Consider the following 17,691-nt stretch of genomic DNA (forward strand, 5'->3'; position numbering starts at 1 on the left):
TAAACGTTTTCAGTTTGTAACGTTTCTAAACATATTCGACAAATTGAATGAATATTGTGTTCGGTTCCACCGTCCATTTTTAATTATTATTTATATTCGCATTTATTTATTAATTAGAATTTTCCTCTTTTCGGGAAAATCTTACGCGTCAATGAAGTTTTTTATTATACTGTAGTGCTGCCACCCAATTGCATAAAAACTACAAATCAGAAAAGTTCTAAATCACTCTACTCACATACTAAACGTCATACAATCATAAAACATATATGTATAAAACAATTCAACTATTGTAAATTAAAAAAGGAAAATAATTATCGTTTTTTGTAGAATCATTAATTTATTTAAAAATAAATAAATATGCGTTTTAATAACAACTTATTGTTACAATATATTTATAAAGCTAGCATATTGCACCCCGTAAGTTAATAAACATTTCTGGTTTTTTTTTTATTATTATAGTAAATAAATAAAAGATATAAGATGATGTGTTTTTATACACATAACAAAAACAATATTATTAAAAAACAGAAATATTGTACTTTAAAACTAATTGAGAAAATATGGCTACACATTTATAGTAAAGGAACAACACAAAAAATAAAATATGAAACAGGGTCCTTTTTATACAAATTTGCTACTGTTTACCTTTACATATTCAGCCCGATTGCGAGTTCAAGTAAATTGATGATAAATTGAGAGAAATATTAAATAATGACCGTATGGCAGCCAATGTTGGTATTCACCAGAATTTCGAGTACGGTAAATTAGATAGAAATTAGGTAAATTATCATTGTGAAAATTTTATAAGATGTTTAATACATAAATAAACTTGATAACTTTTAACCAAAAATAATAAATAAATATTTACATAAATGCAGTGCAAAAAATCTCTAGATAATTTCAAATTACTTTACCTCACTTTACTCGAACTTGCACACAGTCTTAATATATTGTAACTCATTCTACTCATTAAACATTATTACATAAAATGTAGCAATAAAAAATTTATTATTACTTTAGATATTTACAAATTTGTTTAGTTATGAATATATGTAAATATATATAAAAATTTAAGTAATATATAGCAACAATTAGAATATACTTAGGAACTGATTTCAACCTTTCCTTGTAAAACAATATATATATTTTTAAATTTCAATAATAATTGAATATTTGCATACATACAGTCAGACATTATTCTTGCATTGCCTCTTGCATTTCTATTGAATGAAATAACTGCTTCACTTCATTCATAAGTTTTTACTATGATCTGAACTGTTATCAAAAATAATAACAAATCATAAACATGACTTGAAATATAACAACAAAATATTATTTCTTGTTAACAAGAACGTATTTCTTACGTTCATATTGATATCGTATTTTGCTACTTGTGTGTAAAATGCTTATTATATGTTTTGGTGAATGAATTTCGGAATATTAGTGAATCTATCTCTGTGACGACGTAATATCTTATTCTCATTTATTTTATTTTTTAATTTTACTATTGAAAAATAAATAAAAATTTACTTTTATTTATTTGTTGCTTTGCTATCAGTTTTTTATCACTTTTCTCTCATAATAAAAATGAATGCCTTGTACAATGCCGTCAGTTCGTTATTGCAGTGGAATTCTTAATTTTACGTACTGCCAGTGGTTTGAAGTACTGTGTATTACACTTCAAGCATTTCTTTGGAATATTTCTACGTGATTGACTGAATTACAAGCACAGTTGGCGGCACATAACCCTTCGCTTATAACTGGTTTAAACTAACTTATATTAACGATTAGTTACGTTTGCTTACTAGGAAATATTGCACCCGATGTCATAGCGCCTTCATGACATTGTCCTTCAAGTTAAGCATTAAGACCTGAGTTGCTACAATTTATAAAGCTGTTTTTCTTTGTATAAAAAAAATTTTTCTTTAGTTAAAAGTTTTTATTTCCATCAGTACTAAATCAAATTTTACTTGATAAAAATTATTGTATTAAACATTTCCTAACCATATTAGATACAAGTAAAGAACCAAAAACAAAACAAAAATCTATAAATAGCTTAATATTGCAAACAGTTATGATATAAAAAGTATTAATAATAAAAACACAGACATTATACAATTACATAAACTAAACTATATACTACATGCTTAACAAGAACTATTAACATTTCAGAAATTTTAACAGCTTTCCAATGCTTATTTCACTTCTGATGGTGGCATCCTTTCAGGAATTGGCACCGGTGCCATATCTTTGAGAATTTCTTTAGCCATTTTAAGTTTATTCTCTTGTTCTTTAATTTCGTCCAATTGCTGTTTTGCTGCTTCAGCAATAGCTGAACGATCTTCTTCTTCTTTTCGCTTAACTTCTATGTGTTTTATTTTTTTTCTCTGGACATCTTCGCGAGCAGCTAATACGGTGGCAGGTTTTGGTTGGGTAATATGTACTTTCATATGCCGTTTAAGATGATAATTTTGTATGAAACGCTTACCACAAATCGTGCATTCGAATTTCTTGACAGTTGGCGGCAACAAACTGCGGTCCATATGCACCTTCATATGTCGCTTTAACGCCACACTTTGTATAAAACGCTTGCCACAGTCCATACATTGATGTGGCTTTTCTCCAGTATGTGTCATTTCGTGATGTTTAAGTGTATCAGCTTTAGCAAAACGTAGAGGACAATAACGACATGCGAAATCTTTAACTCGTTCGTGTACAATTCGATGATGACGTTTTAAATTACCAATGCCATTGAAGCCTTGACCACAGTCAGGGCATATATGTGGACCTTCTTTTAACATTGGTTTTACTTGCGGCGACCAAGATGGTACTGCTACTGATGGAATGGGATTAATGGCAGTTCCTGCTAGCAATGAAATATCTACACGTGCTACACGTCTAGGATCAGTTGATACGGGATTAGCTGTCTTAGAAGTCACTTTCAACAGTTCCTCCGTTACTTTTTGATGCGTCTCTTTTAAGGTAGCCTCTGACACTTGCGATGGAGTGAATTCTTTATTTGGTATACCTTCAAATGCGCGCAGCACACGTTTCTCGTGTGTTTGCAAATGTTTTGTTAAACCTTTTAAATACAAAAATTTCTTATTACAAACCTTACACTCATGTTTCTTGTCTCCAGTATGAATTGTTTCATGCATTTTACATGCATTGGACTTTCCAAATGTTTTACCACAATATTGACATGCATAATCCTTGATTTTATCATGCACTATCTTTATGTGCATCCGCAGGTTTTGTCTATTGTGTGACGCATGGGGACACAGTTCACATTTAAATTTCTTCTCCTTGGTATGTGTGGTTATATGATTGTTCCATTCTTGTTTAGTTGTCTTACCCACACCACAATATGGACACATGTAATTTTTAATGCCCGCATGCCTCATCAAATGGTCTTTTAAAGCAGTATTCGTGACGAATCGTTTGCCACAAATATTACATGGAAATGGTAGTTCCTTGCCATCGTGTTTAAACATATGTTTTTTGTGTGCCATTGGACATTTGAAAACTTTCTCACATTCGCTGCATGGATATTTTTTAATTTCATTTGGATCTCTTACTACTTTGTGTATTTTTTTCAGATGCCAATTTAGAATTCGCGTTCGATGGAATACACGTCCACATCCCTCGACTGTACAAGGATACTTTTCAGTTGGAACCGTATGCGTATGCTCTACATGTACCCGCAGTGCGTAAGATGTTGTAAAGCCTCTTTGACAATTTTCAACTGTGCACTGAAATGGTAGTTTGTCATTGTGATATTTCATATGATTTTGATAATTATCAGCTTTTTTGAACTTTTTCTGGCATATATGACACGTTATTATGCGATGTAAATGCCGTTCTGCAGCTGGTATCCGCTTACGTTTCACTTTAGCTTTTGGTCCATTGCTGGAATTTGCAGCTTCTTTTTTACGCAAACGTGCAGCAAGTGGCAGATCATCATCATCACTGTCGCTTTTATCGTTCTCATTGCAAATGAAATCTTCATCCTCGTCATTATCTTCTTCGAATTCGGTACTTGATTCATCACTAAATATTTTGCCATTTTTCGACTGATTTAAATTAGCTTCCTCTAATTGTTTTTCCTTCTCCTCCGTTTCTTTCGCTTCTTTATCAACATTTCCTATAAGTTTAAAAACATCATCTTCATTTTCCAATAATTCCATTTTATGGTTAAGTAATGGATCACAGTTAGGTGCTTCATCATCGTCTGCCAGAGCGTTTTGGGTTTCCTCAGTACCAGCAGGTACCCAATTGTCAACTGTGGTTAAAGGTACTTCCGGAAATCCATTCTTTGAAAATATATCCTGAAACTTTTGCACAGACTCAATACATTGTTTTTGAAAATCATGTAAATCGTTTAGACGCGTATAGCACACTCCACAGATATTTTTTGGATATCCATCATTTGGTTCAACATTTATGCAAGTGCATACAATTAACTTTTTTGCTAGCCCCGGAATAAGGAACAAATCGTAAGCATTTTCGTATTGTATATATTCTAAACATATCCGGCATATAGAATGTATATTATATTCTAAATTTGTGCTCATTTTATTGTATATAAAACTATATACAAAGACAATAATAATCTACATTTATTTTCAGTAAAACGCGTCGAAAATACTTTAATCAAAACAATGTTGCCAGATCATTAAATTGTTTTTATTTTTCTCGTTAAATTGCTTCAAATAACGTTATAAGTTTTATAATTATTTAAAAGGCTAGAGTACCTATTGCTATGCACAATACATATTAATTACAAATTGCCATCTATGGTAAAAATATATATATGATATAATTTCTTGAATGACTGCGAATTATCCACAGTTAAAACACTTAACATCATCTTTCCACTGCAGCTAAAGCATCATCTTTCCACTGCAGCTAAAGCAATTTAAAAGCGATCACATTTGTTTCTAATGTTTATTTACTTCCTCTTAGTCACTACAACCGCCTTGCTTGTACGAGATTTTAAACAAACAGGAAAGCATAAATAAACAACTAGCTGACATATGAATTGGCAATTCCTATATGCACTGGGTTGCATTTGACAATAATAAACCGTACAGTTGCAATGATCAAAGAAAGTTTATAAAAGTTTTAAGGAGTGGAGTTTCCATAGATATAAATTAATTTGCATAAATAGGTGAAATAACTTGTTTGTTTACATTTTATATACAGTTTGTCAACATTGTGTTTACAAAACGAAAAAGTGTTACAAATGTTTGCCCAATAAAAATAATTAATTTTGAAATAAAAAAAAATTAAAAAGTTTACAAATAAATTAAACATTTTTCTTCATATTAAACTAAAAATTATTCAAAAGTATCATTAGAACAATAAAATAATTCACAAAAATAAAAATAACACCAAATTTGTTGTGTCATCATTGTGTTTGCAATTTTGGAATTTCTTATTTTTAACGGTAGAGAATACCGTTAGATGAGTCTGGGATTTTTTGTTTGTTATGATATTCTGCAAAAACTGTTCAGTTTCTTTGTTATTTAATAAAAGTGTTTTAAGTGAAGGAATAACTAGAACGCTCGTGATTAAATATGACAGGTAAAAGAACAAATTCCAATAATATTAAGTTGGTATGTTATAATTACTACCTCGTTAAATCTGCTAAGGAATAAAATCTAATGTTTAATACGGCGTTTACATTGGCCGAAAATGGCTCATTTTGAATGAGCCATTTGAAAGTGTTTACATTCGTTCTATTCCATTTGTTCTCATTTCAACAGCTGATTTTTCAACTTGCATGTTAATTTGATTTTTGGCCTGTGCCAAAAAAATGTTGCATGAAGGTTAAATATGCCTTCAAATCTTACATTAGAAACTTAAAACATATTTTTAACTTCGATTAATTACTTTTTGGGAAGTAAAAGTTCTAAAAAGCAGTGCATCGTTTTCAAGAAAATGCAACCACCAAACATTTGTTTACCTTTTTTTGTAAATATGTTAAAAACAGCTTTTTCAAACTGTCAAAATGCCATGAAGAGCTTTCATTTAGGGTATATTCAATGGATTCCTTTGCATTTGGAACGTATGTGGAATGCATTCGAACGTCATTTATACAGAATGTGAGAAAATTGCTCATTTTTGTGCTTGAAATTTTATATGCAAGAATGAGCCATTCGATACTCATTTTCGATTTTTGACACCAAAATGAGCCATTTTCGGCCAATGTAAACGCCGTATTACACATACAAATCACTTCTTACCAAATGAATTTTTTTTTGCTGTGTGTAGGGTACTGTCATTACAAAATATCGGCAGGGCACTCTTTTTTAACAGCAGCTGACAAGTTTGCATTCAAAACAAACTTTATTGAAGATTTACGCATTAAACAAAAAATAAGTATTATAAATGAATGCAGTAATTGCATTGTGTAATTTTTGCCAAGCACATGGACCATGTCCAATATTCTGCACATTGACGTTACGCTCAAAGCTTGATGATTTACATCTTGACCAACAAATTAATAATAAGCTGTGTGCAGCTTGCAATTCTTTGGGTCAGTCCAATGCATTGTACAGCAAGGATACCGAAAGCGGTGCTACATTTTTAAGTACACAGACTGCTGCTCTACCGGAAGTGGCCACACTTGTGAAATATGCTGCAATACAAAGTTTAAGTTCAGAGATAAATTGCAACAAGGACGGCGGATTTGTCTTTTTTGGTGACTCAACTCAGGGCCATGTCTTAAGTCACACTTTTCATGTTAGCGATTTACAAGTAATGTATAAAATTGAATTTTCGTCGCTGCTTATACAATATTTTTAACTGAAATTTTTTTTAGGCGAGAGGATTTTATCAACTCTTTTCTATTATTATATTAATGAAAGATAAATATTTCTTGCTAAATACAAAACCTTTTTTAGCTGAACATTTGCGAAGAATCTCATCTGAAATACAAGCATCCGCGCACAAAATAAAAGAAGATGAAGAAGCTAAAGACTCACCTCGTCAGAGACGTTTATCTGGTGCACAATTGCTAGTACAAACGCCAAGATCTCTTGTTGAACTGACTGGCGAAGATAATATATACGCAATATTACATTCACATTTTTCGTGGGTACTCTTAGCTGGTTCGCGGTTTCTAACGGAACATGTCACATTCGGCAATCTACCGTGGTTACCTCCACAAAGTAGTGGTCAACCGCCAAAACAACGATTAACGTATAATATAACAACTTTACCAATGATACAGAAATTCGAAGAAACCCTTGACGATCCTGAACAAGAAGAATTCTATTCACTGCGTCACATTAAACAAGTTGTGAGAAATGATTTATTTACTACAGTTTGCTATTGTGCACTTACAGGGGTTAAGGTATGCCAAATACCTGCCACATGTATTTATTTTGATTATTGAATTTAACGTAATACTATTTCCAGATTATAGTACGTGGTTCCCCGGAACGTACTTTTAATTTTATGCTTTGTCTAAGAAAATTATTACCCGACAAAATGCACAACTTGATGCGTATTGACGCACAGCATCAGCACTCCATTAGTTCAGATTATAAAATAATATCTGTGTCTAATGAAATACCCGTTCCAATCGCTTGCAGTTCCGTGTTGCGCATTGACTACTTAGACAAATCAATGGATGGATTTGAAGTTTCAGTAAAATGGCCTGGCGAATTACCTAGTAAATGTACGCTTAACATGTTTAATTTTATACAAAAAAATAAAATTAAATGATAGGATGGTTCGAAGAGAAATGTAGACAACAACAAAAAATTTAAGTTAATTTATTGCAGTTTGGCTGACTATACAATGCTGCTTCGAGTATTGTCAAGTACTCATCATGGGTAGCCTTAAGAAATATTCCAATTCCCGACTATTGATGATGAATATTTGGCAATACTCGAAACAGCATTTTATAGTCAGCCAAACTTCAATAAAATAAATAAAATTTTTTGTTGTTGTCACTTCATTTCTATGCGAACCCTTCCAACTTTTAAATAGTTTCTTTCCGTTATAAAACGCGTTACTTTCGACAAAATTTAACATTAGAAAATGAATTTATTTTAAAATTATTAACAGGGCCCGATTTAATGGTTAAACTAATTAAAGCAGTCAATGAGACGCGCTTTACAGAGCTGGTATTAAATAAACAGACTAAAGTTTTGATCGAAGAATGGAAAAAGTAGGTGAAATAATTCATTTATACATCTTTTTATTTTTTAATGTTAAATAAATATTGATTATTTTGGTTTTTATAGTAAAATAATTTGCTTAAACCGTGCAAAGTCAACAACAGGGCAAACTAAACTTAAAAAGGTCCTTGGAATCCAGCCACAAGATCAGCCTTTAATAAATTATTGGAGCGCACATCTTGCTTAATATATAAATTTTATATTTGAAAATTGTAAATACATTTCCAATTAATTTAAGTTTATTTAAAAAACTAATCAAATAAACTCAACCAAAACTAATTTTCTTTACTTTAAAGAACAACAATAAAGAATTGGACGACTTTAAGTATTTACTTTATAATAAAAAATAAATTTATTATAAAGTACAATAAAAAAAGTTAATATCAACAGTTATAGAAAAATATTTTTAAAAATTTTATATACTTAACGAATATTTGTTTGGTGATTTTGGGTGTTTTATTATAATGAAGAAAATTAAATGGATTTTCAGATTTAAGAATATATTATAAATAATTAATCCATTTTTTTATTAAAGTAATTGTCTTGAATAATAAAAGATTTTAATTATAAGACCTAGATGTGAAGATCTCCATTTTATTAACCAATCGAGTGTAAAAGTAAAGTTTGTTAAGATCGGAAAGATAATACTTTTCAGTTTGCATAGGACTGATTGGAAACCATTTGGGATAGGTATACGTGAGAAGCATACATAATTGTCTCGCAGTTGAACTTATTATACATGTGAAGGGCGTTTTTAAGTTCGGCATGATTGCACAGAAGGAACTTCTCCAAGTTACAGAACCGAAATACTTGAGCTTGCTAACATGCTAAATAGAGAATTGCTGTGATGTTAACTTTAAAATGTGGCAGGAACATAATTATAACTCAAAATGGGTCAGGTACATATGTTAGTACAGCTCCCTATTTGCTCGTTGAATTGGTTGTCAAACTCGACGAATGGCTCCGGAACATAAATCCGAACAGTCTTGAAACCTAAAATTGATAAACTATACATGTAGTGTTTTCAGATGTTAATATAAACCAATTTTACAACACACACTTAAGTATAGACTTGACATGTGCTTGAATTTTAAGAGCACTTAAGGCTTACTTAATCTAAATGTGTATTATAAAAGTGGGGCTAAATGTACTTCTGCCAAACGACAATTTCAGGTCGTATTATTATGAAACTAATATGCACAAATTATGTCTTAAATATCGCAGAGAGATCTATCCCGAATTTAATCATTTTTGTACAGGCTTATGGTTAATATTTGCACGTTCCCTTTATTTTTGTGTACGTAAGCAAACTATGAATATATATCTCCAATGGACCATATCTCTTAATTAATCATTTTTTAAAATTAAATTGTCTTTTATAAAACTTCTCATCCTTTAAAGCTATCTTCCTTTGTCTTGAAATTAAATAAATTTATTATACTTCAACAACAATGGTTTCACAACCTTTTTTTTGCAGGATTTTCATGAACCGCATTTTTAGCTTTTTTGACACCTTCAGTTGACGCTAATGTCCATTCAGTTCACTAGTCCATAAAGTCTCTTAAAGCTCTTATATGTTTAGATAAGGTGTTATTATGCATTCTACTACACATAAAACCTTCACAATTCACATCTAAACACTCGAACGATCCTCTGTATTGTTGTGTTCAGAATTAATTTCCATTTCGGTTAGAACCGAATTTTCATTTAATTTTACATATTAAAAAAAGCACTTTTTCTTGGTTTAAAATTCCATTATTTCAGAAATATGAAAATTAAATTATTTAATAATTAACTACAACACTTTTTGGAACTAAAAAAAAGCTTTCATTTTATTCAAGATGTTTGTTGTCTTGCACTTAAAAATTTTTTTCAATGCGTTTAAATAATGATCGCCAATCTTCTATAAATAAGTTTACTTCTTGTAACCACAGCTTGAACGACGTCCACGGGCACGTTCAAATTTACGTCCCTTTGATCGTACGTATGGGCGAGTGTGTGAATGTGGCACACCAGGTGCTTTACCGAAATGTTTGTGTGCAGTGCGTGCCGTACGTTTTCCTTGCAACAACAAAGTATTCTTGCCTGTGGGTGCTTTCAAAGCCAATTGATCGAAAGTCAATACTTCACCTCCGGCTTTTAAGATACGTTCGCGTGCTTTCTGTGTAACATGTAAAGCACATACAGTCATCTTTGGAACAACAAGAAGACGAGCATCGTCAGTGATAGTACCAACAACAACTACGGTTGATTCAGGTTGTTTGGCCTTCTTTACGAAGCGAGTGACACGTTGTAAAGACATTGGTGGCCTGTTAATTCTGCTCATAAACAAACGCTTTAGAATGATGCGATTGAATTTCTTGTTAGTGCGGCGTTGCAAGAAACGGTACAACTAAAACAAAGAAGAAAAAAAAACATTTCATTTTATTGTAAACAATTTACGAGCATTTGGATCTGTGCTTAGAACAGTGATAAGCATATACCCAAATTATTGCTTGAAAGTATTAGATGATTTTATTATTCTTACCTTAACAAGCAGACGTAGGTATACATCCTGGGACTTTGGTTCAGTCCGACGAACCTTACGATCGTATTTATGGCAAATATCAATACCCTGTAAATCAAACAAATTAAATTTTCACATCCTCACATAGTAAACAAATTTTTCACTTCATTGCATTTATATTATTATGTTCAGATTTATTAAATACGCTGATGTTTTTAAACATAATAATATTTGGCAATTTTCTTGTTAGTCTTACCATTTTGGCGACCGGAAAAAGAAAGAGACGTAACGTTGGTAGGACTGTTTTTGTTTTGACAGTTCTTCATTTGTCAAGAAGTTCAATGGGGTGTGTTTAATACTTTACTAAATGTCATCTCGATGTTTAACCCAATGGTAACATAAAAGAATTTATCTTGCAAGTTTCGGATATCCTATTTTTTGAATAAGACCGTTTGCGAGTTCGAGTAAATTGATGGTAAATTGAGGGAAATAGTAAAATATGTTGGTATGATAAAAATTAAGTACATTAGGTTTCACCATTGAGAAAATAAAATTAAAAAAATCCCTATGAAATTTCAGTTTACTTCAGTTTACTTAAATTTAAGAATGTGTGTAATTTCTACTCAACTTTAGTCTGAGTGATCAAAAGCAGTTCTACTTAGAACGTGTGCGAGTTAGGCTAAGTTGATGCTAAACCAAATGGGAGATTTTTTGGGATTTTTTGCACTGCACACATTTAGCCATTTATCAACACGTATCGACACATCACTACATTATCGACACAACTTAGAATTTCCCTCATTTAGAACGCAACTTAGCCTAACTCGCACACGACCTTAGTAGTAAAAATCAAAATCTGCGTATAATAGAAGCAAATATGCATGTTGTTATGTAGATTCACACAAAAATTATTAATCAATTATTCAATAATTCAATCCCAGGTACTTGAAGTCTCAAAACTTTTTACGAATAATTATATACAAGAAATAATTTTAGTATCACTGATGATGAATATTTGGCAATATTCTGAACAGATGTATCATCGGCCAAAAATTAAATTACTTAAAATAATATAAAAATAATTTTTGTTGTTGTAGTTCACTACTTTTCGAAACCTCCCTAAAAAATATTTAACTTTAACTTAATATTAAACATAATCAAATAATACTATAATACTAAAATAGTTGTGCAAGTACAAATTTAATATATGTGTTATGACTCGTTGGATAACATATATTTTTCTTATGTCCTAAAAAAAGCCTAAAGTTACCTTGACCATTATATCATGTTTACACTGCAGCTAAAAATAGTTATGTTAATGTAATTAAAATTTGGTTGTTTCCATTGGCATAAGCTGATGTATGCATGTAAAATATCTTGTTTGTTTACATTTTACATATAAAATATATGACACATATTTCAAATTATGGTAATTTCCCTTATGGGAAATTTATTTCTAAAAGTTTAATTCGATATTTTTCGCCTTAAATCAGTTGAACTTATTTATATTAAGGCGCTATGTACGATAAATTATCCTCATTCCCGATCTTAATGAGCTGCTTAAATGAGACAATGAAATCACGGTAGTACTAAGTAATTTTATTTCTCTTATTTTATGATATACTTTTGGTTGATGACCAAAAAGAGCATAAAATTGCGGCAACCAGTTAGTTTTTATTAACAAAAATTTATTTCAGATAAAATTTGTAGTTATTTGTAGCCGTTATTGTATACCTGTCCATATTAGATTGTACTTTCCTGTACTTTAACTAAGAAGTATCAGTGGCTCCGGTAACTGCAATTAGCAGTTACATGTTATGTATTATTATTACATATTTTTCGAGTTTTAAGTACTGTTACCTGACACTTTATTGTGTATTTTAGTTTCAATTAACTCTGTTTATTCTAATATATGTTTTGAGCACTAATCGCTTGCAAGAACGGAATGCTCGAAGGAGTACAAATCGTACTCCAGATTAACGAATTAAAAACGATAATAAAAATTAAACTACAATATATTGTTTGTTCCTATTATTTTAATATAAATTTAACTAAAAAATGTAGTTTATCTAGAGTTTATAATAAATAATATTGTGTGACGGCATGAAATTTACCTACATAATTAGAGCTGAACACTTTTTCTAGGTTCTCTTATTTTTCTTTATATCCTATTTATAACACATATAATATTATTTTTTGTTGTACATTTCACTTATATTTTTTAAAAATATTTTAAGGGCTCTTTGTAATAAACAGAAGGATCCTCCGGAAAAGGTGAACGACTTTACTGCTACTATATGGAGACAATGTTATTTTCAATTTTTTTTTACTTGTGAGCTGTATTTTAAGAAAATCCTACAAATCCTTACACTCAAACGGCGAGTTCCGAAGTTAACAGTATTATTTTTATTCTTATTTTAAATTGCATTCAGTGAAGTTCAAAACCAACCAAATTTCTTTCGTATGCATCAATGAAATTGGTAGCTAAAACCTCTTGGGGATATCAAGTTTTATTTGATTTCAAAGCGTATTGCATTCTACGAAACTGTTAGCAATACACATTCAATTATTATATTGATTGCACTCATTTCTTTAATATTTCAATTGCCTCTTAATGCCGAATACAAACTGAGTAAGGGTCAATAAAAATAACAACAAAATAGCCATATATAAGTTTCTCTTAAATAAGTTTAAATGTAAGTTTTAATTCATTTTCCTTAATCATATTGTATAATGTTCCAAAAGCAATTATGTGTTTACTTGTATATATTAAGAATATGTTTATCAAGCTTATACATTTTTTCTTATAATTATTTCACTGTTTGCCTAGATATTTGTAATAGTAAATTTTTTGTTTTGATAATAGAGTAAAAATTAACCTTTGGTCATTTTAGATATATACGCATAAAGCATCAAAAATAACTAAAATTATAACAATCAATTCTTCTATAAACACTTAACATGAATTTATTGCTTTAATGACAAATATATTCTAGTACGACTCACTTGCATTAATGTAATAATTGATATAAATTTAAACTTTTTTCTTTTTCATTAGTTTCATAAAGAGTACCATACCAATAAATACAAAAATTACGAACATAATCATTATCCACATCCAACACTTCCACGCATTTCGTGAATGATCTTCTAGTTTTTCAGTTTCTTTGTGTAACGAACTAATGTTTCGATCCGCCATACCAGTTGAACGGGACACTAATTCGGTATCCTTTTTAATAATACGATTTGCTGTTTCTGTCTGTTCTTTTAGATTACGAGTCAGTGAAAGCATATGCTCTGTAATTTTTTCCTGCGCTTCATTGTAATACTTAACCGCTTCGTTCATATTATCCGCCGTTTGTGCATCATCTGGTTTTCTACGCCGTAACGTGTCCTCTATGTGATTAAATAAAATACAAAATATTAGTTTTACTTAGTTTTATTATAAATTTTTTTATTTCTTAACCATTTAATAGTTCCTTCCTTAACTCTGTATATTGCTTTGCATTTTGTAGTTGCCTGACTTCCTTGATAACGTCATCGCCAGATTCTGCACCAATTTTGGAACGCAGCTGAGTAGTTGCCTCTGAATAGTTCGTTATGGATTTTAAATTCTCCAATCTCTTAACATAATCTGGTATTTTAGCATTACTTGATGAACTAAAATTACAAATTTACATTTTGCAATATGTTAAGAAAAATTATATTCTTTTACTCTTCATATTCTTGCAATTCAATTATCATGGTATCGAGTGATTTGATAAATTTTCGCAGTCGCCAGTAATTACTTTCATCTTTAGATAATTCTTCACAGTTAGATAAAAGAGTTCGTATATTCACATTTAATTTGGTTACCATTTTTTTAAATACTTTTTTCTATTAATCAAATTCGGTTTACACGTCACAAACGCATAAACATAAAACCTAGACCGAATGACAATGAACTATTTAGTTTCTGATTGTAAACAAAAGAACGTCATATGAAACATAATACATTTGACAGGCCCTCTGTCGTGAAATATTGAACTTATTGTTTGAGAACAGGTGGTTATTCTAAATTTAATTATTTATAATTTTAGTTTTATTTATAAAACAGTACACATTTAAAGTGAACATTATTGCACAGTTATTTTATATTATTTTAACTAAATTCACATATAAAATATTATATAAAATCAATCAAATATTTTTATTAAAAAAATTGACAACAAAGGTCAACTGTCATTTTTCACTAGTATATCTATTTCATTTTTTCAAGATAATTATACAAAATGAAATAGCAATACTACCAACTGACAAGCCAGAAAACCATTTTGCAGTTCTTCACATAAAAAAAATTTTCTGCCAGACAGACAGGGAGAAAATATAAAAAGCGTGGAAAATATAAGTTTTATTGTGGGATTTTTTAAAAAAAAGATTGCATTAATACATTAAGTAAGTAAGATAAATTTTTTTTTATTATAAACTTGTATTTTGTTTGTATTTATTGTAAAGGTTTTTTTGTTCTTATCATGACATATGCATTTATATATGCACATACATATTTGCAATTTTTCTGAAAAGTAATTCAAACATTTAGTATAACAAAATGTATACTTTTATACGGAATAATACATAATATGTATTTCCATTAAAGATCAAAAAAATCGTTTGTCTTAATAATGATGAATAATCAAAAATCAATATATTTTTACACACCTCGTTTGATTTGTCTTTGTATATTAATTTGAAAATGTTTTATTTCATTTTTAGCGTAAAAGTTATTTAAGCAAACATGACGTGGGAACCGCAGGCAGAAGGATTGCAACAAATAATCACGATTCTGAAAGAATCTCAGTCTCCAGATACAGCCACACAAATGGCAGTACAAATGGTAAGTCAAAAATGGAATATGGATTTAAATGTCTACACTTGTTATTTTATGTATTCTTCTCAGTCTTCATATATTTAAAATATTATGAAGCAGTTATATATGTTCTGTATGAACTATTGTAAAATTATACAATTATTTTTATATATATTTTACAGAAACTAGAGGAATTGAATCAATATCCAGATTTTAATAATTATCTAATTTATGTATTAACCAAACTTAAAACTGAGGATGAGCCTACACGCAGCTTAAGCGGCTTAATATTGAAAAATAATATTCGGATACATGGCTGTAATTTGCAACCAGAGATTGTTGAATATATTAAATTTGAGTGCCTACAAGCGGTTGGTGATCCCTCGCCTCTGATTCGAGCAACAGTCGGTATTTTAATCACAACTATTGCCAGCAATGGTGGCTTGCAAAATTGGCCACAATTATTGCCATCCTTATGTGACATGCTTGACTCACAGGATTATAATGTGTGCGAAGGAGCTTTTAGTGCGCTACAAAAGATTTGTGAGGATTCTGCGGAAATACTTGACTCAGCCGTACTAAATCGACCCTTAAATATTATGATTCCAAAATTCTTACAATATTTCAGTCATAGTAGTCCGAAAATACGATCTCATGCTATAGCTTGCATAAATCAATTTATTATCAATCGTTCTCAAGCTCTAATGGTGCATATTGATTCGTTTATAGAAAGCTTATTTAATTTATCGTCAGATGATGACCATGAAGTGAGGAAGAATGTATGTCATGGTTTGGTTATGTTATTGGAAGTGCGCATGGATCGATTGCTGCCTCATATGCCACAAATAATTGAGGTACACAAAATTCATTTATACTAAATACTTATTTTATAATAATATATATTTTTATATAGTACATGATGATACGTACACAAGACACGGATGAAGGTGTTGCTCTGGAAGCGTCTGAATTTTGGCTTACTCTAGCGGAACAAAGCATATGCAAAGAAGTGTTGGCTCCTTACTTAGCACAGTTGGCTCCAATTCTTGTACGTGGTATGCGTTATTCTGAAATAGATATAATTTTGCTAAAAGGAAATGTTGAGGAGGATGATATGGTGCCAGATCGAGAAGAAGATATACGTCCACGTTTTCATAAGTCTCGCACACACACTGTTAAGTCCGGGGAGTCTGGACTTGATGATGATGACGATGAATTTGACGATGGCCTTGACGATGATAGTTCTTTGTCTGAGTGGAATTTACGTAAATGTAGTGCAGCTGCTTTAGATGTCTTAGCAAATGTTTTTAGAGAAGAATGCTTACCCATTGTATTGCCCATACTAAAAGATACACTTTTCCATCAAGAGTGGGTAATTAAGGAAAGTGGGGTGCTTGCACTAGGTGCAATTGCTGAAGGATGCATGCAAGGCATGATACCACATTTACCTGAATTAATACCATACTTAATTACTTCACTTTCGGACAAAAAAGCTTTGGTGCGTTCTATTACTTGCTGGACTTTATCTCGTTATGCGAACTGGGTTGTTAATCAACCCCATGACCAATATTTAAAGCCATTAATGGAAGAACTTCTGAAACGTATACTTGATTCAAATAAAAGAGTGCAGGAAGCAGCATGCTCCGCATTTGCAACACTGGAGGAGGAAGCATGTACTGAATTAGTACCTTACTTGGATTATATATTGAAAACATTAGTTTTTGCTTTCTCAAAATATCAACATAAAAATTTACTAATTTTGTACGATGCTGTTGGTACATTGGCCGATTCCGTTGGTCATCATTTGAATAAGCAACAATATATAGATATCTTGATGCCACCATTAATTGACAAATGGAACTTGTTAAAAGATGATGACAAGGATTTGTTTCCACTGCTTGAATGTTTATCTAGTATTGCTACAGCACTCCAATCTGGATTTCTACCATATTGTGATCCTGTTTACAGACGCTGTATCTCACTAATAGAGCAAACTATCAATCAAGATATGGTAAGAAAAAAAAAATAATTGTCAGTTTACTTATAATTTAACAACGGTCATACTTTAAGGTTTGTAAAACAAATCCCGGTTTTGATCATCCCGATAAAGAGCGTATGATTGTAGCACTAGATTTGTTGTCTGGACT

The 17,691-nt window shown here is 30.8% G+C and overlaps 5 protein-coding genes across 5 annotated transcripts; 2 read left to right on the plus strand and 3 right to left on the minus strand.

The window, feature by feature from the left end:
* Positions 1 to 1,982: 1,982 nt before the first annotated feature.
* Positions 1,983 to 4,574, minus strand: LOC119671196 (zinc finger protein 540-like). Its single transcript, XM_038081747.1, has one exon. The coding sequence runs from the start codon at positions 4,572 to 4,574 to the stop codon at positions 2,196 to 2,198; it is 2,379 nt and encodes a 792-aa protein (XP_037937675.1). The 3' UTR covers positions 1,983 to 2,195.
* Positions 4,575 to 5,502: 928 nt separating this feature from the next.
* Positions 5,503 to 8,415, plus strand: LOC119673072 (folliculin-like). The gene is made up of 6 exons (XM_038084291.1): positions 5,503 to 5,586; positions 6,277 to 6,762; positions 6,827 to 7,360; positions 7,426 to 7,687; positions 8,080 to 8,182; positions 8,259 to 8,415. Exons 2-6 carry the CDS (start codon positions 6,394 to 6,396, stop codon positions 8,377 to 8,379), a joined length of 1,389 nt encoding a protein of 462 aa, XP_037940219.1. The 5' UTR covers positions 5,503 to 5,586; positions 6,277 to 6,393; the 3' UTR covers positions 8,380 to 8,415.
* Positions 8,416 to 9,994: 1,579 nt separating this feature from the next.
* Positions 9,995 to 11,053, minus strand: LOC119666923 (60S ribosomal protein L18). The gene is made up of 3 exons (XM_038076204.1): positions 10,955 to 11,053; positions 10,720 to 10,806; positions 9,995 to 10,584 (listed from the first exon to the last, which is right to left on the minus strand). The coding sequence occupies exons 1-3, from the start codon at positions 10,955 to 10,957 to the stop codon at positions 10,108 to 10,110; spliced, it is 567 nt and encodes a 188-aa protein (XP_037932132.1). The 5' UTR covers positions 10,958 to 11,053; the 3' UTR covers positions 9,995 to 10,107.
* A 2,586-nt stretch (positions 11,054 to 13,639) lies between these two features.
* On the minus strand, positions 13,640 to 14,826 carry LOC119666915 (vesicle transport protein USE1-like). The gene is made up of 3 exons (XM_038076198.1): positions 14,414 to 14,826; positions 14,165 to 14,358; positions 13,640 to 14,094 (listed from the first exon to the last, which is right to left on the minus strand). The coding sequence occupies exons 1-3, from the start codon at positions 14,554 to 14,556 to the stop codon at positions 13,733 to 13,735; spliced, it is 699 nt and encodes a 232-aa protein (XP_037932126.1). The 5' UTR covers positions 14,557 to 14,826; the 3' UTR covers positions 13,640 to 13,732.
* A 265-nt stretch (positions 14,827 to 15,091) lies between these two features.
* LOC119678505 (transportin-1-like) lies at positions 15,092 to 17,689 on the plus strand (the record flags this gene model as incomplete). The annotated part of the gene is made up of 5 exons (XM_038090367.1): positions 15,092 to 15,132; positions 15,451 to 15,571; positions 15,727 to 16,398; positions 16,458 to 17,555; positions 17,615 to 17,689. Coding segments are annotated over exons 2-5 (1,944 nt in total), but the record flags the coding sequence as incomplete, so codon positions are not given.
* Between the last annotated feature and the right edge of the window lie 2 nt (positions 17,690 to 17,691).

This window comes from Teleopsis dalmanni, chromosome 1, assembly GCF_002237135.1.
Source record: "Teleopsis dalmanni isolate 2A chromosome 1, ASM223713v2, whole genome shotgun sequence".
Classification (NCBI taxonomy): Eukaryota; Metazoa; Arthropoda; class Insecta; order Diptera; family Diopsidae; genus Teleopsis; species Teleopsis dalmanni.

Excerpts from the sequence above, each read along its gene's own strand:
- LOC119671196 (XM_038081747.1), bottom strand. The coding sequence starts at position 4,574 with ATGAGCACAAATTTAGAATATAATATACATTCTATATGCCGGATATGT.
- LOC119673072 (XM_038084291.1), top strand. The coding sequence starts at position 6,394 with ATGAATGCAGTAATTGCATTGTGTAATTTTTGCCAAGCACATGGACCA. Across the intron at positions 7,361-7,425 it reads GTGCACTTACAGGGGTTAAG|ATTATAGTACGTGGTTCCCC; the intron begins GTATGCCAAATA and ends TACTATTTCCAG. Across the intron at positions 8,183-8,258 it reads TTGATCGAAGAATGGAAAAA|TAAAATAATTTGCTTAAACC; the intron begins GTAGGTGAAATA and ends TGGTTTTTATAG.
- LOC119666923 (XM_038076204.1), bottom strand. Across the intron at positions 10,585-10,719 it reads ACCTACGTCTGCTTGTTAAG|TTGTACCGTTTCTTGCAACG; the intron begins GTAAGAATAATA and ends TCTTTGTTTTAG.
- LOC119666915 (XM_038076198.1), bottom strand. The coding sequence starts at position 14,556 with ATGGTAACCAAATTAAATGTGAATATACGAACTCTTTTATCTAACTGT. Across the intron at positions 14,359-14,413 it reads GAATTGCAAGAATATGAAGA|TTCATCAAGTAATGCTAAAA; the intron begins GTAAAAGAATAT and ends TTGTAATTTTAG. Across the intron at positions 14,095-14,164 it reads AAGGAAGGAACTATTAAATG|AGGACACGTTACGGCGTAGA; the intron begins GTTAAGAAATAA and ends TTAATCACATAG.